This window comes from Staurois parvus, unplaced genomic scaffold (assembly GCF_062004578.1).
Source record: "Staurois parvus isolate SC_StPar_1 unplaced genomic scaffold, SC_StPar_1.0 ptg000486l, whole genome shotgun sequence".
NCBI classification, from domain to species: Eukaryota; Metazoa; Chordata; class Amphibia; order Anura; family Ranidae; genus Staurois; species Staurois parvus.
The window spans coordinates 1,292,100-1,318,949 of NW_028318282.1; the positions used below are offsets into that span (position 1 = coordinate 1,292,100).

General features: G+C 41.5%; 1 protein-coding gene across 1 annotated transcript in view; it reads left to right on the forward strand.

Annotated features, from left to right (window-relative positions):
- Positions 1–23,414, forward strand: part of LOC149452253 (ankyrin repeat and protein kinase domain-containing protein 1-like) — a 45,491-nt gene extending 22,077 nt beyond the window's left edge. Inside the window, exons 6-10 of the mRNA XM_089689573.1 lie at positions 5,331–5,437; positions 7,075–7,132; positions 15,795–15,856; positions 20,323–20,377; positions 22,811–23,414. Coding sequence (XP_089545699.1) covers positions 5,331–5,437; positions 7,075–7,132; positions 15,795–15,856; positions 20,323–20,377; positions 22,811–23,061 — 533 coding nt within the window. The 3' untranslated portion in view covers positions 23,062–23,414. The remainder of the gene's footprint in view (positions 1–5,330; positions 5,438–7,074; positions 7,133–15,794; positions 15,857–20,322; positions 20,378–22,810) is intronic.
- Positions 23,415–26,850: the final 3,436 nt, after the last annotated feature.

The following is a 26,850-nucleotide window of genomic DNA, read 5'->3' on the forward strand; positions in this document are numbered from 1 at the left end:
TGGATCACATAGTATCATGCAATGCTGTTGCACGAAGTTTGCAAAAGTAGTGCATCACTACTTTTGGTGCGGAGCGATGGGATTTCAAAATGAATGGCCTGAAATTGCACTACACAGGACTGTATGTGAATTTCAGAGAAAGGCACAGCGTGTTCTCTCTTCTTCCTTCAATTTCTTCCTGTCCCCTAAATACCATCTCTCAAACCCCACGCCCATACCCTAACAGTGTTCAAGTGTCCATCCTATTCATTCTAACCAAGACCCCCTCGTCGTGGTCCACAGCTTGAGAATTCTCAGGGGCTGTCATAGACTTTGAGGGCCAGTTCACACCAGAATGCTTTGCAGGAAACCTATGTTCGTGCTCGTTTCCCGCACCGTATTAAATCTGCAGCGGGTGTTCCCCTCATTGGATCGCATAGTACAATAGGACTTTGCGATGCTGTTGCACTAAGTTTGTAAAAGTAGTGCATGCACTACTTTTGGTGCGGTGCGATTTCGGAATGAATCAGCTGAAGTCGCACCGCATAGAACTGTATGTGAATTGCAGAGGAAGGCAGAGTGTGTTCCTGTGCAATTCCTGGTGTGAGCCAGCCCTGATAGGCAGTGAAGCCGGATGCTGTGCCACCAGGCTCCCTAAAACTCCGGGATTGGATGCACATGGGCTAGACACACCCTGTGAAAATGACTAAAGCAAAAAATCTAAAATATTCAGCAGTACTGTAATTCACCTAAACAATTCAGACCGTGTCTTCTGTTGCAATATCTAGCTTTACTTGTCATGCAGCTTTTCTTGGAAAGTTCTGTGGAACAGAGCGGAGCTCTGTATAAAGGTTGTGCAGCCCTTCCATTGGTGTGGTCGCTGCATCCTGCTGACTGAGCTTGGCATTCACAAAGAATGTGCTTTCTTTTTGCTTAGTGCTGTACATTATTATTATTATTATACAAGATTTATATAGCGCCAATAGTTTGCTGAGCGCTTTACAATATAATGGGAGACAATACAGTTCAGTACAAGAGGGTTAGGAGGGCCCTGCTCCTTGGAAGGCAAGTTGGATATTTGGCGCATTTCGAGACGGAGTAGAATTATCAGGTGTATGTATAAACATATAAATTAATGGTGATGGAATTAGGGAAAGTAAATCATAAACAGTATACCTTAATAAATATACAAATAAAATGTCCTTAGAGAGAGTCCTATAGGACATTCTGATGCACCATGGGGTGGAGGCAGCAGGCCAAAAACAAGCTAAAGAGGCCCTGTGGAAGATCAGGAAGAAAGAGTCGGCGCCCTCTAAGTACAGTATAACCGCTTTGTAATGGATAAAAGGTATGGTAATACAGGCCCGATGAGGGAGCACAACGCCAACCCCCACCATCACATGACCTGGAATGATGTCTCGGCTGAGGGAATCCCAAAACTAGGAGGACGTGCTGGAGGCCATCTGCACTACCACAAGACACCGGTGATCCCTTTCCATCTAGAGGCTTCACAACAGCGGATTCTTCTTATTTTACAAGTGTACAATCCAAACGCACACGTTCCTGCGTTACAAATGGCAGTGTGTGTGTATAAGTGGGTGCAGCAGCGACCGTCGCTTGGAACCGAACAGAAACAGCAAGGGAGAATGTCACCATCACATCGAGGATCACCAATATGGGTCCAAAAGTTTTAATGAACTGTCACATAGTTACAGCAAAGCAACGTTTCGGAGTCTCGCACATGCCTGATGAAGGGGTCCTGCAAGACTCCGAAACGTTGCCTTGCTGTAACTATGTGATCGTTCATTAAAACTTTTGGACCCATATTGGTGATCCTCGGTGTGCCGGTGACATTCTCCCTTCTTATTTTACAAGTGCAAACCTACTAATGCTTTGTGAGTGGCCTGTATTACTATACCTTTTATCCATTAAAAAGCTTTTATACTGCACTTAGAGGGCACCGCCTCTTTTTTCCTGATCCTGCTCCTTGGAGCTTACAATCTAAGAGCATGTCTATCTGATATGCAGTACATGTACTTTACTCCAATTGTTAAAATAGTTTCCTTAGACATGATGGACCAAATGAACTATTTACTTTACTAACAGATGTGCTCTCTATATGTATAAACTGTATATAGCATCCGCTACATACAGTATACAGTGCTGTATTCCGGCAGTAGGATGGAGATGTTCCATCCTGCTCCTGGAACAAAATCGAGTGGGGCTGAGTGCTGTTCAGCCAATCACAGGAAGCCTTGTATTTCCTGAATGCATACACGTCCTCGTCTGATTGAAAGAAGTGGAAGGAAAGAAAATCGCTTGATTCCCCAATTGCCGCGGTCAGAAAACAATAACGCTGCGGGCAGGATTCCTCCATCCACTTCGAAGGTGTGGATGAGAAAATCTGTTGAATGGAAAAAATAAATGAACCATGTATGGTCAGCTTAAAGTGGAGCTCCACCCAAAAGGGGAAGTTCTGCTTTAAGGCCTCGTCCCCCACTCCCCATTAGGGTTGGGTACCTTTGGGGATCAGGGTGTGGGAGCCTGTACCTGATTTTGACAGGTAGCCATACCCACCTCCGTTGCAATCGCCTGGGTGATCGGAAAGTGGAAGTTGTATGCCACCCAAATCCCCCCCCCCATTGTCTTCTGGGACCTGTCATGTGTTTCAGAAGACAACGTGACCATTCACAAGGCGCATTCACAGTGGGCACAAGCTGTCACAGCCGGGTGTCCACACTTAAGATGCCGGTGCCAGGGAGAAGGGACAGCCAGTGAAACCGAAGACACACCGCAGGATTTTATTTTTTTTTTTTTAAACTTTGACTAGGGCTCCACTTTAAGGGCTCATCACACAGGCAACCAGAGGGCAGTAAGAACAGGTGGTTGTACCACTATTTTACTTCCCTCCAACCACCCACTACCCACCTATACACAGAAATACAGCCACTTCGGGCTGTACACAGGCCGTATCAAAGCATCACGCCCAAACCAAAAATGAAACAGCATGTTGCAATTGCAGGCGGTACTCCTGTCTAACGTGACCCATTTAATGAATAGGGACACACCTCACTGTCTTACAACCGCATGCAATGTTTTGGCACTGTGAATTGGCATTTTGAGTGTTAAAACGGGTGGTGAAAAAGCAGATCACTTTTCAGAGGGGCAGCAATAATAGCTGCACAAGTGAGCAAGCCCTAAGAAGGGAGTTCCCATTACTTTGTAGATGTTTTTCCATCTCTTGTTGCATGTCGAGGGAATGAACTGAAATGAAATCTCCCCAATGGGACACTAACAGGGGTTTAAATCCATCACTATTCCACTTAAAATTTTTGGCTCTACATTATTATTTATTTTATTTATTTCAGGTACTTATATAGCGCTGTCAATTTACGCAGCACTTTACATATACAGTTGCAAGAAAAAGTATGTGAACCCCTTGGGATTACATGGGGTTTAGCATGAATTGGGCATAAAATGTGCTCTGAATGTCATCTAAGTCACAACAATAGAAGAACACAGTCTGCTGAACATAATACTACACAAACATTAGATGTTGCCATGGTTTAATTGCACATAACATGTAAACATTCACAGTGCAGGGAGGAAAAAGTATGTGAAGCCCTAGCTTAATGACTTCTCCCAGAGCTAATTGGAGCCAGGAGTGAGCCAACCTTGACTCCAATCAGTGTGATGATATTGGATGTGTTGCTGACAGCTGTCCTGCCCTTAAAAACACACACCTGTTTTGGGTTTACTGGTTTCAAGAAGCACTGTCTGATGTGAACCATGCCTCACAGAAAAGAGCTCTCAGAAGACCTACAATCAAGAATTGTTGACTTGCATGAAGCTGGAAAGGGTTACAAAAGTATCTCCAAAAGCCTTGATGTTCATGTGTCCATGGTAAGACAGACTGTCTACAAATGGAGAAAGTTTAGCACTGTTGCTACTCTCCCTAGGCATGGTCGTCCTGTAAAAATGACTGCAAGAGCACAGCGCAGAATGCTGCATGAGGTAAAGAAGAATCCCAGAGTGTCAGCTAAAGACCTACAGAAATCTCTGGCACATGCTAACATTTTTGTTGACACATCTACAAGGAAAACATTAAACAAGAATGGAGTACATGGGAGGACACCACGGAGGAAGCCATTGCTGTCCAAAAAGAATATTGCAGCACGTTTGAAGTTTGCAAAAGAGCACCTGGATGTTTCACAGCACTATTGGCAAAATATACTGTGGACAGATGAAACCAAGATTGAGTTGTTTGGGAAGAACACACAACACTATGTGTGGAGAAAAAAAGGCACAGCACACCAACATCAAAACCTCATCCCCACTGTAAAACATGGCGGAGGGAGCATCGTGGTTTGGGGCTGCTTTGCTGCCTCAGGGCCTGGATGGATTGTTGTCATTGATGGGAAAATGAATTCCAGAGTTTATCAAGACATTTTGCAGGAAAACGTACGACCATCTGTCCGCCAACTGAAGCTCTGCAGAGGATGGGTGATGCAACAGGACAATGACCCAAAGCATACAAGTAATTCAACAAAACAATGGCTGCAACAGCACAGAATACGCCTTCTGGAGTGGCCCAGTCAGAGTCCTGACCTCAACCCGATTGAAATGCTGTGGCATGACCTAAAGAGAGCGATTCACACCAAACATCCCAAGAATATTGCTACACTGAAACAGTTTTGTGAAGAGGAGTGGTCCAAAATTACTCCAGATCGTTGTGCAGGTCTGATCTGCAACTACAGGAAACGTTTGGTTGAGGTTATTGCTGCCGAAGGAGGGTCAACCAGTTATTAAGTCCAAAGGTTCACATACTTTTTCCTCCCTGCACTGTGAATGTTTACATGTTATGTGCAATTAAACCATGGCAACATCTAATGTTTGTGTAGTATTATGTTCAGCAGACTGTGTTCTTCTATTGTTGTGACTTAGATGACATTCAGAGCACATTTTATGCCCAATTCATGCAAAACTCCACGTAATCCAAAGGGGTTCACATACTTTTTCTTGCAACTGTATATTGTACATTCACATCAGTCCCTAACCCTCAAGGGGCGTACAATTTAAGGTCCCTAACTTACATTCATACATACACATTAGGGCCAATTGAGACAGGATCCAATTACCCTACCAGCATGTCTTTGGAGTGTGGGAGGAAACCGGAGTACCCAAAGGAAACCTACGCAAGCACAGCGAGAACATGCAAACTCCAGGCTGGAGCTGCCATAGTTGGGATTCTAACCAACGAACCTAGTACTGCCAGGTGGCAGTAGTAACCATTTTGTCACTGTGCTGAATGAAACCTACAAAAACTGATTGCCTCTATGTGTCTCTTGCAGAATGTATGGAGCTGCTGGAGAAGATGGAGAAAACATATGAAGGGGAAATCAAAGATGCTGTTTTGGATGTTTTGATTAAACTCCGAGACTTTTCTTCTTCCTCTCAGGTATTCTGGGGCTGATAATATGCTGGTTACTATAAGGTTTTATGGCAAAATAAAGCCCAACTCCAGGGATAATATGTCTAGGGGGCAGGAAAAGATTTTTTACTTACCTGGTCCTCCACTCCCACAGAAGCTGGAGCACCCCTACATTCCAGCAGTGGACTGTTCCTCAGAATCCTCATGTCCAATGTAGGGATATAGACTTCAGGACATCAGGAGGATAGGAAACTGCCAGGGCTTAGAGGAGAAGAGACTGGTCTCACAACCTGGAGGGAACCTGCAGGAGTGGAGGACTGGGTAATAAAAGTGCATGGATCGAAATTCGTCCAGTCCCTGCCTAAGCGGCCGAATTTCAATCCATGAATGACCGGCCAAAGATTTTCAAACATCTATTCATATGAAAGATCATGTCAGTACTTTCAATAATGCCAGCAGAGACTTGACAAATGACGTTTGAAAGTACTTCAACATTGCATTTGCTCATTCAATATGATTTTCGTTCAGTGAATTCATTTCATACCAAAATCAGTTATTTTTTTGAGAAACATTAGAAAGTAGAAATGCTTCTTAAATATAAGAGAAAGCCTTGGGAAAGATGGTCAAGCTCTTTTATCCCATCAAAAAGTGAGAAACCAGTCTGACGTTTCGAGGACACAAATTTTGAATTGCTGTCCTTTTTCTACTGGGATGTCTATGATGGTGTTACCACTGGCCAGGCACCCACAAGTAACAAGGTGAAGGTTTCTGTGTCGGACAGACCTAAAACACTATCTTCCCAAAATAGACACCTTAAGAAAAAAACTATAGACTTGTCCTTTCCTGTACTATATAAAGCTAAAATAAAACCTTTATCCTGACTGCTCACTATTGGCTTGAAGGATCTCAGAATTTGGTAGTTCTCATGGTAATTCTGTATGTTATCTTAAGGAAAGTCTTCCGAACGGACATCACTGTAGAAAAGGGCCAGTACTCCAAAATCAAAATCTAACTGTGTAATCAAACTCTTTCCAACAAACAGAAGAAACTGGCATGATGTTTTGAGTGCATACAAGACCTCTTTCTCTAGTTATGAGAGAAAGCCTTGAGTAAGAGGTCCTCCAAATGTCACATCTGTTTCTCATTTTTTGATGGAATAAAAGAGCTTGACCACACATTTTGGAGTGCTGGCCTTTTTCTACTTTGACGTCTATGGTGGTGCCAACCACTGGCTGGGCACACACAAACACCAAAGTGAAGGTTTCTGTGCGGGACAAACCTAGAGCACTATTTTCCCAATAAAGACACTGTTGACAACACATTTCGGAGTTGCTGCCCTTGTCTAGATTGACCAAGATGACAGTACCTTGAACACTATCTTCCCAGTGGAGACATGGTAATAAAAACCAAAACAAAAAGGCTTAACCCTTCCTTGTGCTATATAAAAATAAAGCCAAAGATCTTCAGTCAGGATAAAAGGTTTTAGTTTCAGGATCACAAGCTCAAGATTCTATATTCCCAAAATATATATTTTTCAGTTCTTAGACGATTCTGTAGACCTGAGTAGCTCGGTCCGATCAAGCAAGAAAGATATGAAATCAAAGCTGATATGCTGTTGTGTAATTTTATACTAAAATTTTGAAAGTTTAATTTGCTTCTTGCAGAATGATCAGATTGCAGATACACCTGATGGTGTTAACGTCTCTCAAAGTGGTGATTCAGGTAGGCAAGTGTGGATGTATCTTTGGCTGTCCAAGTTCATACTGTCCGTGTCTTACTAGCAATAATCACTTACAATGGATATAAAAAGTCTACACACCCCTGTTAAAATATCAGGTTTCTGTGATGTAAAAAAATGAGACTGACAAAGGTAAATCATTTCAGAATTGTTTTCGCCTTTAATGTAACCTATAAACTGTACAACTCAATTGAAAGACAAACTGAAATCTTTTTTTTTTTTTGGGGGGGGGAGTAAACATAAAAAAATAAAATAATATGGTTGCATAAGTGTGCACACCCTCTAACTGGGGATGTAGCTGTGTTCAGAAGTAAGCAATCGCATTCAAAATCATGTTAAATAGGAGTCACTACACACCTTCCATCATTTAAAGTGCCTCTGATTAACCCCAAATAAAGTTCAGCTGTTCTAGTAGGTCTCTCCTGACATTTTTTTAGTCGCATCCTACAGCAAAAGCCATGGTCCGTAGAGAGCTTTCAAAGCATCAGAGGGATCTCATTGTTAAAAAGTGTCAGGAGAAGGGTAAGAATTTCCAAGGCATTAGGTATACCATGGAACACAGTGAAGACAGTCATCATCAAATGGAGAAAATATGGCACAACATTGACATTACCAAGAACTGGACGTCCTCCAAAATTGATGAAAAGACGAGAAGAAAACTGGTCTGGGAGGCTGCCAAGAGGCCTACAGCAACATTAAAGGAGCTGCAGGAATATCTGGCCAAATACTGGCTGTGTGGTACGTGTGACAACAATCTCCCGTATTCTTCATACGTCTGGGCTATGAGGTAGAGTGGCACAACATAAGCCTTTTACTTATGAAGAAAAACATCCAAGCCCGGCTACATTTTGCAAAAACACACCTGAGGTCTCCCAAAAGCATGTGGGAAAATGTGTTCTGGTCTGATGAAACCAAGGTTGAACTTTTTTGCCATAATTTCAAAAGATGTGTTTGGCAGGAAAATAACACTGCACATCACCAAAGTAACACCATACCCACAGTGAAGCATGGTGGTGGCAGCATCATGCTTTTGAGCTGTTGTTCTTCTGCTGGAACTGGGGCTTTAGTCAAGGTAGACGGAATTATGAACAGTTCCAAATACCAGTCAATATTGGCACAAAACCTTCAGGCTTCTGCTAGAAAGCTTAACATAAAGAGGAACTTTATCTTTCAGCATGACAATGACCCAAAGCATACATCCAAATCAACAGGAATGGCTTCACCAGAAGATTCAAGTTTTGGAATGGCCCAGCCAGAGCCCAGACCTGAATCTGACCAAAAATCTGTGGGGTGATCTGAAGAGGGCTGTGCAAGAAGATGCCCTCGCAATCTGACAGAATTGGAGTGTTTTTGCAAGGAAGAGTGGGCAAATATTGCCAAGTCAGGATGTGCCATGTTGATAGACTCATACCCAAAAAGAGTGCTGGAATAAAATCAAAAGGTGTTTCAACAAAGTATTAGTTTAAGGGTGTGCACACTTATGCAACCATATTATTTTAGTTTGTACAGTTTATAGGTCACATTAAAGGTGGAAAAAGTTCTGAAATTATTTATCTAATTTTTTACATCACAGAAACCTAACGTTTCAGGGGTGTGTAGACTATTTATATCCACTGTATTAGGGGGAAAACAACACAGCCACTTCCAGTTTCAGTTTGTTGTTTACATGTCATTACCAGCTTGTGAAAGCATCTGATCAAACCGATCTCGGTTTGATCAGGTGCTTTGAGGCCGGAGGAGAGACCTGAGGTCTGATAGACTCCAGATCTCTCAGTAAAGAGGACCTGTCTCTGCCCCAGCTATCACAAGAAATGTTTTTTATCCTTTGATAATAATTTACTAAAGCTGATCAAAAAAGAAAAAAAAAAATAGAGACCATATAAATAAAGTGTCTCTGTCCCCCTGTGCTCATGTACAAATGCAAGCAGATGTGTCGGTCCCCCCCACATGCATATGTAAATGGAAATCCGTCATAAAGCAAATGCCTTTGATGGACGCAGCCATTCCTCAAATCATGTGTTTGCATGCTAGTTTCCAGACAATCAAGCCAGACCTGTGTAGTTCCATTGCAAGGTAAGCTGTCTTATCAGTATGAGTAGAGGGAGTTCTTGTTTTACATATTTTTTCCAGGTTTTTTTTTTATGCAAATAGATATATACACACTTTTACCATTATATTTAAACTACCCAAATATGTTGAAAAAGGTGAGGATCTGCTATCTGCACCTTCTCCTTCTCTGCTGGCAAAGTGTACTGGAGATCTGGCTGTAATTAAGTGCTGCAGTATGTGGCTGCTTGACATACTATACGATCTAAGATTGAGAGGTACAAAAAAAGTTGTTGCATGGATGTTGCAAGCAGTCGATAAGTGTAGACTGGAATGTACTTAATAAATTGATTTCCTATGAGCATCAGCTCCATCTAGTGACCATAATGTGGTACTGTATATTCCCTGCGTAAAGTATAGATCACGGGAAATCAAATATATTAGGTAAATCAATATTTTTTTTTAATACATAGATCCCTAAGCGTTCATCACTGTAGTGCGTATGTGGAATATACAATTGTACTGTACATTACAAGAACCATCATGTAATTTATGAACTGCAGTATACTGTAAATGCTCTTATCCTTTCTCCTGTGCTAGCATTTAAAATGGCAACAGCTACTGTACTCTTGCATTTTGCTTATATTTAATTATTTGTACGTATTATATTATGGCAGGTCTCGTCAATGCACCTATAACAGTTACCATTATTTTCAAAAGAAAACCACTGCTCCGAAATGTAAATTACACAGGCACTCAGGATCTCAACAATGCAGTAGGTCAAAAACCCCCATGTATGCTGTCCATAGATTAAAAAAAAAAAAGCAATTCCCATAAAGACAGTGATAAACTTCTAAAGTATATTTCAAGGCAAATTTAAAAAAAAAAAAACACAGGCAGTACGACTCTGAAATAATTGTACATTTCCCTATATTTAGTCCCCTGAAAGACTTTGCACGAAGCAAAAAATACCTGTTGATGTGCCGGAACTGCACTCATCCTAATTTCTTGTTGGGGCCTGACAACACACAGCACTTTGTTGGACTGAATGGTATCAGTTCTGTTTAGTTTTCTTTTGCTATATTACTAAATTCCTTCGACTGACCTCATCTCCATAACATGGGGACTTAAGTTGGTCATAAACGGTCTAGATTTTTCTTTTTTTCTTCGGATTTCAGATTCCTCCATCCACAGGATACAGTGCGTAGAATCTCCCTATACAGTTATTGTATTTTGATAGCCAGTGCAGGCAGCTGTTAGAATACCTGAAGACTGACTGAGTCTGATTGGATGCAGATGCTATTCAGCTGAAAATTTAACGTACAGCTCCTTTTATTTCCCAGAACGTCTTTCAGGACAGTACCTGAGAGATTGTGGTTCCTCCTACCAAACAGGAAACACCTCTTCCACCAATCTTTTAAAGGGGGGCTTTTCCCCACCACTTATTAGTTTTTGTGTTTCCTCCGGCCTGGTGGGAAGGCCTGGAGCCAGAATCTTTGGGGTTTGTTCTAAGAGAGTTGGTTGATGTTCCACTAACCTTTGTTTCTTTTAGAGATTCCCAGGCTTCCTAGGTCTATACGTGAGGTTAGGCAGTGGATGGGCTCTTCTCCCCCTCCTGTACTCGGGGAGAGTCTGTACTGACCTTGGAAGCCCTGCTCCTAGGCGGTGGCTGCACCGATAGAAAGCCGCCGCCATCTTTTTGGTGGCCAGATCGTGTCTTCAGCGTCCGGAAGTTAGGTTTCCGGAAGGGTCAGGGCTACCGGGTTAGGCACACGGCATCTTTTCTGGGAGGAGGAAGGACTGGTGCCTTTTTTCCAGTTCCAGTCTGGGACAAGCAAGTAATAGCCACGTGGATTTGTTTGCTGCATGCTCGTAATGGAGGACACAGGTTCAACAGCAGTGGGGACAGGGACAGGCACCAGCAAGGCCCAGGTAAGCGGTGACTGCACGTAGGTTGAGCGGTTGAGAATTTCTTGACTCATTAGTGAGGTTTTTTTTTGGTATGTTTATATCCATACTGGCTAAGAGCTCTGACCGTCAAAGAAGAAGAATTGCCCATCATGCAAAACAAAACTGGGGGATAATTGGAAAAAGCCTCTGCGAAAAGCCTTTATTGCTGCTCTTTGGTAGAAGGAGAAGCGGGTGATACTGCTATCCAAGAGGGGCATTCCCCCACTCATTCTGATGAGGATGAAGGGGGTGATAGTTGTCCCTAGATGAAATGGATGGATTACGGAAAGCTATTTATGCTACATTGATTAATGCTGCATGACCGTATGTACATGGGCCTTAGTGAATCTACGGGGCGTACTTTGGCGTAGTATTCTGTGATTTCTGAGGCTATAAAAAAAGAATGGCTGGATCTAGAGAGCCTTTTTTTCCCCCAAAAAAAACCCCATAAGAAGTTTTGAGTATGGAATAATGTTCCTAAGCTAGATACAGCCTTTTCTCAGATATCTAGATCCACTGACCTAGCCTTTGAGGACATGGATATTTTTGGAAAGATCCCATGGATAAAAAGATGGATCTATTGCTCAAATGATCCTGTCAGTCAATCATGGGTAATATTAAGCCAGCCATGACCGCTACTTGTGTAGCAAGAAATTTAGAATACTGGTTTAAATTAGCTGAAGGCACATATCGTGGCGGATTCATCAAAGCTGGAGATCTTGCATAATTGCTCTACTCTAACATCAGCGGTTGCATATATAGCAGATGCTTCAGCCAAGTCCATTAGAATGTTGGCAAGGTCAGCAGCCCTATGTAACTCAAACTCAGCCAGAAGAGCACTGTGTTTAAAAACTTGGTTGGGGGGTGCGGCGTCAAAGAGTAGACTTTGCGGAATTCCTTTTACTGGAGATCTTCTGTTTGGCCCAGATATAGACTCTATTTTGGATAGGACAATGGACAAAAAGAAGTCCTTCCCATCAAAAGAAGAAAACTGCCTCCTAAGCGTTTTTTTTTTCGACCTCAGAAAAATCAGGAGCAGGTCAACATGACCCAGGGGAAAAAGAAAAAATTAACACAGAAGTCAAAAGGCAAAGATGGACTCCTTTTCCATCCCCCTGCTCAGACCGACAAAACACAATGACTGTGGTGGGAGGAAGGCTTCAGGGGTTCCCGCATCAGTGGGAAAGCATAGCTTCAAGTCGGTATATTTTGACTTTGCTATCACAGGGATACAGGACACAGTCCATGAATCTCCCCCAGAGAGATCTGGTCACATATTTGCTGAAACACACAACCAGGACTCTGGCTATGAAGACCCTTTTAGGGGATCTGATGCAACAGAGGGTTGTGATGCAGGTAGCACAAGAAGAGAAGCAACAGGGTTTGTACTTCCATGTCTTTCTAGTAAGGAAACCTTTAGGGAATTTTCATCTTATCCTCAACCTGTAGCCTTTTATACAAATCCGTTCTATACAGAAAATTCAGGGTTATTTTAAGTCAATAGACTTGAGGGATGCCTACCTTCATGTCCCCATCGCTTTTCAGTCCCAAGTATTTCTCAGATTTGCGGTAACTATGGGAAATCAGATTCTTCATTTACAGTTCAAAGCTCTACCTTTTGGTCTTTCGTCTGCTCCGCAAATTTTCACAAAGGTAATGGCGGATTCTCTCTTGCCACTTCATCTGCAGGGGATTGCAGTTATTCCTTACCTAGACGATCTCTTTTTTTGCCCCTTCCAGGGAAAAATTACATGAGGATTTGGATCAAGCCCACACCCATCTGGAGAACTTAGGGTGGATTGTGAACTTCCAGAAATCAAATTTCTTGCCTGCACAGGAAGTACAGTTTCTAGGCTACCAGATCAGTATCTTCCTGCTGGAGGAGAAAAAAGAACAAAGTTCAAAATGTGGTAGCTCTGTTGCAGTCCAATCAGAGTTTGTCAAAAAGAGGAGTCATGTCAGCTTTAGGAACTCTAATCTCAACAATGCCAGCTATTCAAATGGGCAAAACTACACTTCAGGCCACTCCAGGAGTTTATTCTGAGGACATGGGATCACAATCTGAGTTCCATGGACACAGCAGTGAAGATCCCCACCAGGATAAAAAGTCTCTTTGGTGTTGGAGAGATCAAGCTGTCATATCAGGAGGTCTCCTATGTTCCTTTCCAGTTGAGAGAAGAGTTACAACAGATACCAGATCCTGGTGTTGGGGGGGGGGGGGGGGTTGGGAATTGGAGAGGGAATCTGGCACAAGGAAACTGGTCCAGGTCAGAAGGAAAAAATCCAAATTTTTCTCAAGATCTTCAAGGTCACCATGTTGAAGTTCTGTCAAACAATGCCACAGTAGTGGCTTACCTGAACAAACGGGGGGAACGAAAAGCAGGGCCATTCAGTTTCTGGCAGTAAAAACCCTGAATTGGGCCAAGAAACATTTGCTATTCCTATCAGCGATCCACCTCAAGGGAAATGTGAACAAGGTGGCAGATTTTCTGAACAGGCAACGCGTTCAGGCAGCAGAATGGGTCGTGAACTCAGAAGTCTTTGCTTTGATTACCCAGAGTTTGGGGAAGCCCCAGGTGGACCTGTTTGCATCCAGGGAAAATGCACAGATTCCTCAATTTGTTTCCCTGCACAGGGATGATGAATCCATGGGGATGGATGCTCTCGCACACCCTTGGAGGTTTCACCTGTGTTGTGCCGCCCCCATGATCCTGCTAGTGTTGAGGAAAATCCAGAAAGAAAGAGTTCCAGTAATTATGATTGCTCCTTTCTGGCCAAAGAGGGCCTGGTTTTCCACCATTCTACAGCTAGCAGTCAGACCTTTTTGGCACCTTTCTCCCAGAAAGGATTTACTGATCCAGGGCCCAGTGAACTACCCAGAGGTAGCAAGGTTAATGGCTGACCGCCTGGTATCTGAAGAGCAGCTGTTGAGAAGAAAGGAATTTTCAGAGCCCTTACTCCCTGTTATCGAGTAGGAAGAAGGTGACCAGGGCTATTTTATGGAAAATTTTGGAAAGTTTATAATCCTTAGTGTTCTTCAGCTAAACGAACTGTGGCAGTCTGACTCAGTGTTATTGTTTTTACAGAAAGAGCAGATAAGGGGCTAGCAATTAGTACTCTTAAGGTGCAGGTGGCTGCCTTAGGAGTATTCTTAGAAAGGTCTATCTGATTGGAACCATTGGTCTCAAGATTTTTCAAAGCACTTGCTCGATCCAGACTAGTACCTACAAAAAATTTCCCAAAATGGGACCTGCCCATGGTTCTACAGGCTTTGACAAAGGAACCTTACGACTCATTGGAATCAATTTCTCTGAAAAATCTAATGTTCAAGACAGTATTTCTAGTTGGTGTTACATCGGCACATAGAATCAGTGAACTACACGCCTTATTCCTCAGGGAGCCTTTCTTCTCTATATTCCCAGATAGGATTATTCTTAACCATTTGTCCCAATCCTTCAGGAGAAAAGTCAGTCAGTTTTTCATACTTTGGATGTGAGAACTTTCTTGAGGTAACAAGGAACTTTAGGTCTTCAGACTCTCTTTTGTTCTATTTTCAAGCTGCAAGAAGGGCCACCTGGCGTCTAAGGGGTCAATCGCTAGATGGCTGAAATCCGCTATTTTGTAAGCCTATTCCAAGATGGATTTGACTCCCCCATCGGGGATCCGGGCACATTCTACTAGAACTCTGGAAGCTACTTGGGCAGAAAAGGCTGGTGCCACACCAGAACAAATTTGCAAAGTGGCAACATGGTCAAGTTTTATGACGTTTCTTCGTCACTATAGATTGAACCTACTGTCAGCAAGTGATCAGCCCTTTGGCAGAAAGGTTCTACAGGTTGTTTTCCTCCCTAAATGGTAAGTCTCATTTATCCTCTCAGGTACGGTCCTGAAAGACATTTTGGGAAATCTTAAGTTAGACTTACCGGTAACTTGGTTTCCAGGAGTCTTTCAGGACAGTAACGACCAACCCTTATGCTGTTGTTAAAATGTTATATTTATGTTTTCTAGCTTGGGCCAGAGGTACTATAACTGACAAGTGGTGGGGAGAAGCCTCCTTTTAAAGATTGGTGTAAGAGGTGATTCCTGTTGTCTGATGGGAAGAGCCATGATCTCTCAGGTACTGCCCTGAAAGACTCTTGGAAAACAAGTTATTAGTAAGTCTAACTTGAGTTTTTCAATAGAAGAATGTTGGACAGGAGGGGACTGACAGGGTCACCCACCTAGTGAGTTTTGGCCAATTAATTGGGAACCAGACTAAATTTACATGTCTATGGCCAGCTAAATTGTTCTGTGGTTCAAGATAAGACCTGGGAGGGTTAATTACGTTCCTTGAAATAACACAGGAAGTGTACACAGAACTAAAATTTATAACATAATCAACAGGTATTTTTTGCACTTACCAGATACAATACAATGCTTTCAATGGTATATTTTAGAGACCAAATGCAGCAAATAAAAGATGTTCATTGTTAGGTTTAACATACGATTTAAAGTGCTCAAGTGCACGGAGTTCACCATGAGATCTGGTTGTAATAGTCTGTATCAGACATCAGTTATGTAATGTGTATAGTTACCTTTCTTTTAAGTTTTTTTCTATATTGTAGCCACACATTAGAGGGTAACTCCGTGTAACCTCTGTTTTATTTATAGAACTTAATACTACCATGAGAGAAAATTTCATAAGGAAAATCATTCTGAAAAATTCACCAGAAGTAAGTGCAACATTCCTATGGTTTAACAATATGTAGAACCTTTTATTAAATTGGACATGGTGATCATAGATCTCACTGAGATGTTTTTTGTTCATATTATTGGCATTTCATTTCCTCTGTGTTTGTGTCTGGCATGCCTGAACTCTGAAATAGTGGTGCACTATTCTTCTGAATGGAGTACGAGAAGAAAAAGTCTAGAGCCTGATTTTGTGTCTGGCATCTCCTCCATTCATGGAGTTATTTCTGCTGCAAAAGAGACCACTGTGAGGTGCTGTAAGCTCCACACCACTGTGTACATTTGATGAATGGTCCATAGAAAGCATGCTGAGGCATGCATTAACTTTGCACTTTATAGCAGCTATATACTCTTTGTAATAAATGTCTCCCATGACCATTCTTAATGTCCATTAACCTTAATTATTGATTTGTTTCCTCACTGATGGAAATGGGATCTCTCTGCCAAACTTTGACAATAGGGGTTGCTTACACTGGCACTTTTCCTCATCCTGCAGCCCTTCCACTGTGTCTCCAAGGACTTGCCATCCAAACAATTAGACATCATAAAAGCCCCAGGGAAACCTATTGATGCATTTCACACCATCGGCCACTTATTCATCATAATGTTTATTAAGAAGTGCCACAGAGCGTGAAACGTGTCAGTAGGATTCCCTGGGATGTTTGTGATGTCTGTCTAATTGTTTGATGATTTTAAACATTCAAATAAAGAAGACAGATTTTATGTGATATTGGTGTACCAGCATCTGGTTGTTCTAGTCATGAGCTGGACATGCACCCATTGTGGGTTTGAGCTGTCAAAGGTGGACCGACCTGAAACAGTGCTTCTTCTTTTAATCTTATTGCTCATGTGACTACAGCTCTTTCATATTGTTGATCATCCATACTGTCATGGAGAGACACCAACTTGCCAGTATTATACGCATTTGAAATTATTTTTTTGTTGTTGTCAGGTTGTCCTTTTGAAGGAATACAGGTGAAACTCAAAAAATTAGAATATCGTGCAAAAGTTCATTTATTTCAGTAATGCAACTTAAAAGGTGAAACTAATATATGAGATAGACTCATTACATGCAAAGCAAGATAGTTCAATCTGTGATTTGTTATAATTGTGATGATTATGGCTTACAGCTCATGAAAACCCCAAATCCACAATCTCAGAAAATGAGAATATTGTGAAAAGGTGCAATATTCTCGGCTCAAAGTGCCCCACTCTAATCAGCTAATTAAGCCATAACACCTGCAAAGGGTTCCTGAGCCTTTAAATGGTCTCTCAGTCTGGTTCAGTAGGAATCACAATCATGGGAAAGACTGCTGACCTGACAGTTGTGCTGAAAATCATCATTGACACCCTCCATAAGGAGGGAAAGCCTCAAAAGGTAATTGCAAAAGAAGTTGGATGTTCCCAAAGTGCTGTATCAAAGCACATTAATATCTGAGATTGTGGATTTGGGGTATTCATGAGCTGTAAGCCATAATCATCACAATTATGACAAATCACGGCTTGAACTATCTTGCTTTGCATGTAATGAGTCTATTTCATATATTAGTTTTACCTTTTAAGTTGCATTACTGAAATAAATTAACTTTTGCACGATATTCTAATTTTTAGAGTTTCACCTGTATACTGACCAAGATGAATACATCAGCCATGCGTTAGAACACATAGGCTGAATTACCTGCTGGCTTCTCATGTTTATTTTCCCTCTGGCATTTACATCTGTTCTTCCCAATGTGGTTATGAAACCTAGTGAAGGTGGTGCACTCCTATAATGCAGAAACATCTGCAAGATTGAAATATCTGTACAATGGCTTCTACTGGTGGGAGGAACTGTGATTCAACATGCTATATCAGTTTAGCATAGACTGACTTGCCCATCCTGGCCTGATATTTGCAAGTGATGTGAAACCAGTTTGAGCATTGCTTGTGATCGGAGATAAGCTCAGGTAGTCTTATCAAAGCTGACAACTAACCATAGACATTTCAACCCCGCAACCGGGAACGCCTGCCTTTGACAGCTTCAAGGCAGGATAGCTCAGGGGACGTTCGGATTTGTGTCCAAACACACCTCAGCTCATTACTGCTTGTGATAATCTGGTATGTAGGTGTTAGTGGCAGGCTCGAATATTCTAGAGAAGGGATCTCCAAACTTTCTAAACAAAGAGCCAGTTTACTGTTCTACAGACTTTAGTGGGGACGGACTGTGGCCATTGGGAGTAGAAATTGTCCTGGCATCAGTTTGAGTAAAAAACACATTTTTGGTGTCCTGTGGGAGGAATAGTACTCCATTTTTGGTGTCAATGGGAGGAATAGTGACCAATCATTGGTGTCGGTGGGTGGAATAGTGCTCCATCATTGGTATCAGTGGCTCTTTGTTGGTGTCAGTGGGAGAAATAGTGCCCAGTTGTTGCTATCAGTAGCAGGAATTATGCCCCATTGCTGGTGTCAGTGGGAGGAATAATGTCTTGTATTAGTGAGCAGAAAAGTGCTGCAAGGGCTGGAAATAGGCAAGTAAAGGGACGCAGTTTGGAGACCACCGTTCTAGAGCATCCTTTCTTAACCACTTCAAGTCTGGAAACTTTCACTCTCTACCTGCCCAGGCCAAATTTTAGCTTTCAGTGCGATGACACTTCGAATGACAATTGCGCAGTCATACAATACTGTACCCATATGAATTTTTTAGCACTTTTTGAGACAGATAAAACTTCTCGCGGGAGCGTGCACAGGCAATGGATGTGGGGGGATGTTTAGAAATGCCCCCCTGCATCAGCAGTGCTCTCATCAGGCTGTTTATCAACATGGACTGGACAGGAAGAGGTTAACCAGTCTACCATGGAACCCTAGATTACCTTCAGAAGCTGCTCGAAGTCTCTTGACATGTGAGCATTGGTGGATTGATCTTCTGTCTACACCAGCCTCTCTCAACTTTAATACAGAGGAACCCTTGCAATAATTTTCATGACTTGGCGAACCCCTGGTAAATGATCACATCTCTAGCTAATGGCACATTTGCATGGTCAGTAAGTTGTAAATATAATAATACATAAAAGAAGAATATAGTGTGTCAAATATGTTAAATTCTCCCCTGCTCTATAATAAAAAAATTGTTTAAAAAACAATCATGAAATGGAATAAATAAAAATGGTTTGAAAAAGATACACCAATGGTGAAAATTGTAGTACCCCTTACATAGGTAGACATTGTAAAAGTGCCTTCTTGTATTGGTTGCAGCAATCCCATAGAGTGGTGGCCAATGGGATAAGGTGTCCTTATATAATTATTCTGCGGGAGGAGGACACTTGTACATTGTGAAAAATCTGCCCCCCTTACACACAACTAAATAGATCATTGCAAATAACAAAATTGTAAAAAACCTGGATGCCCCAAAGCTGAATGTTAATAGTCACCAAGGGGTATCAAACAATAAATCCCTGATGCTGGAAAATATATATAAATGCCGACTCGCATGTGGATGACAGAGTGGTGTCCTTGGAACCTAATATGGCATAGAGAAAAGAAAGGAGAAGACCAAGGGAAAGGGGTCCCTAAGGTCAAGGGGTCCCAATGAGGACAAACCACAGCTTGTATGAAAAACAGTGTAAATGTTTATTGCAAAAATAATTAAACTTATAAAACCATGAAATAGTAGACCTCACCACCACCAACAGGAAAGGTGAAGGATGGAGATGACGTGATCATCTGAGGTGACGCCACACAATAGAAAATCCTGATACCTGTGTAAAAGTACTGTGCCACAGGGGGTCAGATATGAAAAGAGAATAAGAATAGGAGAGCCATATATATATATATATATATATATATATATATATATATATATGTGTCTATAAGAAAAAAAGAACCATAATTGTGGACATAAAAATGAATATATAACAGTAGTACTAGCAGTACTTATGTCCACAATTATGGTTCTTTTTTTCTTATAGACTATATATATGTGGCTCTCCTATTCTTATATTTTTACACTATTTTTTTTATACAAGCTGCAGTTTGCCCTCATTGGGACCCCTTTCCCTTGGTCTTCTCCCTTCTTTTCTCTATAAATACATCATTGATATCAGTGATTACTGGGATGCAGAAACTCTTCATTGCTCAAGGGAACCCAAGTAGTCTCTAGAGGAACCCTGGTTGAGAAACCTTGGTCTACACTAGTCACCAACATATGGCCAGCAATGTAAGGGGCAATTTGTTTCTACAACTTACTGATCAGATTATTACACCATGAGCTTTAGATATATAAAACTAATTTAAGCACAGGTTCCCTGAGAACTGAAAAATATTTCATGGGTTCCTTTTGGATAAAAAGGTTGAGAAAGACTGCTTTAAGGGGAGATCTTATGTGTCTCCAGAGGGTAATCTCATGCTTGTGGATGATATGTGGCCAAGGTTATTTAATAGAAGAAACCCTAAAAATTATTTTCTCTCTTTGCAGGAAGATAACGACGCTAATACTTCCAGTGAAGAAATTATCATTGAGGATGCTAAAGGTTGGTTTCTTTTTTTGCTATCCATTTTGTTTGGTGTTAACGTAAGCAGTCATTTACTATTTGAAAAAAATGAATCCATATATTTCACATACATAACTTTTCTTTGCTTCTCTGCCACTCTGTTGCCCAAAATCTAGAAAATGATCCAGTACTTCTAGGTATGGAGGGTAGGTGATTTTTTTCTGGCTTCCTAACGACAGAGCTGGGACTTTGTATTTGACTCAATGTTGGGAGAGAGTCCTCAGCCCAGTGGAAGGTCCATGTTGCAAATAGGATTTTACATTGAGAATCCTGTCTTCATTCCGGGGAGCAAAAAGGAAATAAATATAAGCAGATGGTTGGACTCCTGTTAAAGGGAACCTTCCCCCTAGCTACGTCTTATGTTGCCTTTCTTTCTCCCTCCACTCTCTCACATTTCAATATTTTTTATGCTGCAGGCTAGAATGATGTTTGTTTAGCCCCAACCCACCTACTCAGATTCTGTGAATGCACAGATGTGCCCCAAGGCTTCAGGTTTCGTTGAGCCCTGCAGTACATCTGCACACACGGGATTTACCCAGCACATTTGCACATGTGTTTTAACCCGCACATGCACAAAGACGGCTATTATGGAAGGCTCAAAACATTGCCTTCTTTGCACATGCGCAGATGGGCTCTGGCAGGACCTGGAGGCTGGCCAGAGCCTATCGGCACATCAACACATTCACCATAATGGCTGTGCCAGAGTGCGGTGGGGTTCAGCTACTTAAAAGGAGACTATAGTTCCACTAACCACTTGCCGTCCGCCTGTTTATAAACGGCAGGACCGTGGCACTCCAGGGGCGGCTTGCCGTTCATAAACGGCACCCGCCATTTCTAGCTGTGCGCGTGTCCCTAAAGCTGGCCTTGCACTGTGCGAATATTGTCCGGTTCCTGATGAATGTCGACATCTATTTAGTTAGTCCCTTCCTGCCCCACAGCCTTAAACTGAAAAATCGAAGGAGCCAGGTGGAAAACTGTTGGCCGAACAGCAGGGAGTGAAGTGCCCTCTGAAGCGTGATCTGTGATCAGATCCCTTTTCAGAAAGCATTTGATTCCTGATTTACCACTATAATGCTGCACTTGCATGCCTTGCACACAGTTGCGGAGGGACCCCATTAAACTCAAAGGATGAGTTTGACAGGATTTACTGGCTGTCAAACTCTGCACCCAAGCTAAGAATGCCAGGGCTGTGAAACAAAGCATGCGTATAGCCCTGTCCAGCTGTATTATGTGAAAATGTGGAATAGACTCCCTCAAGAGTTGGTTGTGGCCAGCTCAGTAGATTGCTTTAAAAATGTCCTGGATTATTTCTTAGATACACAGAATATAACTGGATATAACATTTATTGGTAAAGTTGATCCATGGAATAGCCGATCAGGAAGGTATTTTTCCCCTGCAGGAGCAAATAGCATTATGCTTTGCTGGTTTTTTGGCATTCCTCCTGATCAACTGTGGCTATAGGATTATAACTTTTTTTTTTAAATGGTTGAACTGGATGGACTTTTGTCTTTTTTCAGCCAGACTAACTGTGTAACTATATATTGGGACAGTTTGGGTGGGCTGTCCTTTTTTTAGGCCCCCCCCCCCTTGTTAAAAGCTTCAAGGCTAGGCTCACACCTATGCAGTTTGCGTTTGATCCGTTTCTGCAGTGTGTTTGTGTTTTACATTTTTTTCTTCTTGTTGATTTAAAATGCAAAACGCAGCAAAAACACACTACATGCTTTTCTGTAGCGTTTCCATTGAAGTCTATAGAACCAAAAACGCAACTTTTTGTGTTAAAAAAAAGTCCCTGACCCTTTCCAAAAAACGCACCGGGTGAAAACGCAAAGATGTGAACGTGTCCCATAGGAAATCATGTTAAATGGACTGTACTGCGTTTCTGGAAAATGCTTAGGTGTGAACCTAGGGTAAGACTCAGCTCTCTTAGGGTCCTTTCACACAGGCGTTCCGTTTTTTTTTTATCAGTTCAGTCATGTTATTTCAAAGAAAATATCAGTTTATGTCCGTTTACATCCGTTTTTCAGCTGTTCCAGGTTTTTTTACATTAGAAAAATAGGGGTTTATGCTGTTCAAAAAAAATGGATGTTAACGGATATGGACATTAACGGATGAATATCCATTTACATCCACTAGTCCATAGAAATTCACGGGTGTCCATTTTTCATCCGTAAATGGACAGATGAAAAACGGATCTATGGAACGCCTGTGTGAAAGGGGCCTCATTGATTTATTGAACAAGCTGAAGTTAGAAATTGATTGGCTACGATGCACAGCCGCACCAGATTCTGAGCGAACCAGTTTTAGTAAATGTACCCCACTGTTTCTACTTCTTTTAGCTGAAGTTATATTTCCTGTATTTTCTGTAACTTGGAACCACAACACATTCATATCTGTTTATTTTTTCTTTACAGGGTTTTTAAAAAGGAATTTTTCTAAAATCATTCAAGAAAAACCGGCTTGGAAATCTATTTTGGATGACCTCTTTACACAAGACATTTTTACAGAAGAGCTAATGAACTCCGTAAAAAGCCATAGCACAATACAGGACCAAATCAGAGAGACACTAATGTCTATAATTCCACAAGGACAGAATAGCTGTAGGACGCTAGTGCAGATCATGAACCATCACCATCCTTCATTGATGAGAAAACTGGGGATCTAGCTTTGACTGTTAAATGAGATCTCAAAAGTATTCTAAAATACTTTTGCCTGGCAGTACTAGGGGCGTTGGTTCGAATCCCAGCCACGGCACCACCTGCCTGGAGTTTGCATGTTCTCCACAGGGAAACCCTGCGTGGGTTTCCTCCCACACTCCAAAGACATGATGGTAGGTTAATTGGTTCCTGTCTAAATTGTCCCTAGTATGTGTGTGTATGAATGTGAGTTAGGGACCTTAGATTGTACGCCCCTTGAGGGTTAGGGACTGATGTGAATATACAATATATATGTAAAGCACTGCGTAAATTGATGGCACTATATAAGTACCTGAAATAAATAAAATAATATTTGAGCAAATGTATCGCCTAAACATTTTGTTCCAACTTTAATCCGTTTACTGCTGGTTCTGTAGCGTACAGTAAAATGTGGCTTCACAGTTTGTAATCTGATTGTACAACCCCCTTTATATTCCCCCCACAACTATGCAGTGCGAAAGTTTACCTTCTATATCAATTGAATCAATCTTTTCGGTAGAACGTTACAATACATGTTGCCAGTTTTAAAAGTCTACCTGAATCATATATTCAGGTTATATCTAGTTAGGTCCTCATAGTACACAGGTACTAATTTCAGTACCCTTAGATGTGCCATCAAGAATAATAACTGAAAAGCCACACCACTGTTCAATAGTTCTGATACAATTATTGTCCAGTTGATCCATTCTGGAATATAAAGGGCCAGTTCACACCACGATTTTTGTGTTCTAGATACTCTTCTGCATATGCATTTTTGATACTCTGCTGTGTTTTTTTTCCCATCTCTTTTATGCCTTTAACTCAGTTCGGAACATGTGCGTTTTTTCATTCCATTAAAAAAAAAAATGCAGTACGCTCTTTTTTTGTTGACTGCACAACACTGGTGTGAACTATTTTTTTTTTCCTACTGTGGAACCATCCAGCTTTAAGCAATTTATAGTTTTTCAACGATTTACATTTCAATTTACTACACTGTATGGGCTCCCCACCTTCCTCTTTTAATGGACATCCTGAGCTACACCAGAAACCACTAGGCATCTCTTCAGAACTAAGGCTCTGTTCACACCAGTGCATTTTTTAGTGCTTTTTGCAGAAACGTACTACAGTCCAAGGTTTCCTATGGAACATGTTCACATCTATGCTTTTTTGAGCTGCTGCGTTTTTGGAAAGTGTCGGACATTTTTTAAAAGCAGCATTTTTGCTACAATAGAGTTCAATGGAGAAGCTGCTGAAGTGCATGGTAGTGCGTTTTTTGCCACGTTTTGCATTTTTATTCTGCCCAGCAACAAAAATAATTCTACTTTAACAAAAAAAAAAGCTGAAATAAAAACGCAGTAAAAAAACATGCAGAAAAACTCAAAACAAACTGCAAAAAGCACTGGAGAAAGCATCAAACGTAAAATGCATATATGTGAACCAAGCCTAAATCCTTCAGGCTACAGTTGATCACCACACTCCAGACCAGGGCTTCTCAACCTTTTTACATAGTCTGGCTGAAAAAGGACAAAAGTCCATCCAGTTCAACCATTAAAAAAAAAAAAAGTTATAATTTTTCACCCACAGTTGATCCAGAGGAAGACAAAAAAACCCAGCAAAGCATGATCCAATTTGCTCCTGCAGGGAAAAAAAATTCCTGCCTGATCCCCCGAGAGGCAATCGGATATTCCCGGGATCAACTTTACCTATAAATGTTAGTATCCAGTTATATTCTGTGTATCCAAGGAACAATCCAGGCCTTAAACTTTTTGCCAAAGGTTCCTCCAAGGTAGAGATCTCAGGGAACCCATGAAATAATGTTCACATCTACAGCTCAGGGAACACAGTTATTATAGCTACCAATTATTTTTAGAAATGGTTATAGGATAAATATTAAAATGTACCTATTTAATATGAACTTGACTTTTTTTTCTGCAGAAATGCTCAAATCTGGGTCTAACTTAGATAAGCAGTGTACAGGTTGGCAGCAGAGCACATTACACTACCAGAGGTTTCCTCTGTATGCAGAGCAACGCAGGGAAGCGGCTGTGATGAGTCCTCTTATGGCATGTGGTTCCCTGCCAACCCCTCCTCCCCTTCAGTCCATCCCAGTTGATGTCACATACAAGCGCCTGAGCTGGGAAAGAGGGTAGGAGGGGCCAGCAGGAAATCGCTCCCCACAGCTAGCACTATCACAGCCGTTTCCCTGTCTAACTCTGCATGTGTCACCAGAGGGAGTGCGATCTACCTGTCAGCTGCCTGCGATTGACAGGTACAGTGGGGATCGAAAGTTTGGGCACCCCAGCTAAAAATTTGTATTAATGTGCATAAAGAAGCCAAGGAAAGATGGAAAAATCTCCAAAAGGCATCAAATTACAGATTAGACATTTTTATAATATGTCAACAAAAGTTAGATTTTATTTCCATCATTTACACTTTCAAAATAACAGAAAACAAAAAAATGGTGTCTGCAAAAGTTTGGGCACCCTGCAGAATTTATAGCATGCACTGCCCCCTTTGCAAAGCTGAGACCTGCCAGTGTCATGGATTGTTCTCAATCATCGTCTGGGAAGACCAGATGATGTCAATCTCAAAGGTTTTAAATGCCCAGACTCATCTGACCTTGCCCCAACAATCAGCACCATGGGTTCTTCTAAGCAGTTGTCTAGAAAACTGAAACTGAAAATAGTTGACGCTCACAAAGCTGGAAAAGGCTATAAGAAGATAGCAAAGCGTTTTCAGATGTCAATATCCTCTGTTCGGAATGTCATTAAGAAATGGCAGTTATCAGGAACAGTGGAAGTTAAAGCAAGATCTGGAAGACCAAGAAAAATATCAGACAGAACAGCTCGCAGGATTGTGAGAAAAACCATTCAAAACCCACGTTTGACTGCACGATCCCTCCAGAAAGATCTGGCAGACACTGGAGTTGTGGTACACTATTCCACTATAAAGAGATACTTGTACAAATATGGTCTTCATGGAAGAGTCATCTGAAGAAAACCTCTTCTACGTCCTCACCACAAAAATCATCGTTTGAACTTTGCAAATGAACATATAGACAAGCCTGATGCATTTTGGAAACAAGTTTTGTGGACCGATGAGGTTAAAATTGAACTTTTTGGCCGGAATGAGCAAAGGTATGTTTGGAGAAGAAGGGGCACAGAATTGAATGAAAAGAACCTCTGTCCAACTGTTAAGCATGGGGTTGGATCAATCATGCTTTGGGGTTGTGTTGCAGCCAGTGGCACAGGGAACATCTCATGAGTAGAAGGAAAAATGGATTCAATAAAATTTCAGCAAGTTTTGGATGGTAACTTAATGCTATCTGTGAAAAAGCTGAAGTTAAAGAGAGGATGGCTTCTACAAATGGATAATGATCCTAAACACACCTCGAAATCCACGGGTTATTACATCAAGAGGCGTAAACTGAAGGTTTTGCCATGGCCTTCACAATCTCCTGACCTCAACATAATTGAAAATCTATGGATAGACCTTAAAAGAGCAGTGTGTGACAGACAGCCCAGAAATCTCAAAGAACTGGAAGACTTTTGTAAGGAAGACTGGGCAAAGATACCTCAAACAAGAATTGAAAGACTCTTGGCTGGCTACAAAAAGCGTTTACAGGCTGTGATACTTGCCAAAGGGGGCAGTACAAGATATTAACTCTGCAGGGTGCCCAAACTTTTGCAGACGCCATTTTTTTGTTTTCTGTTATTTTGAAAGTGTAAATGATGGAAATAAAATCTAACTTTTGTTGACATATTATAAGAATGTCTAAT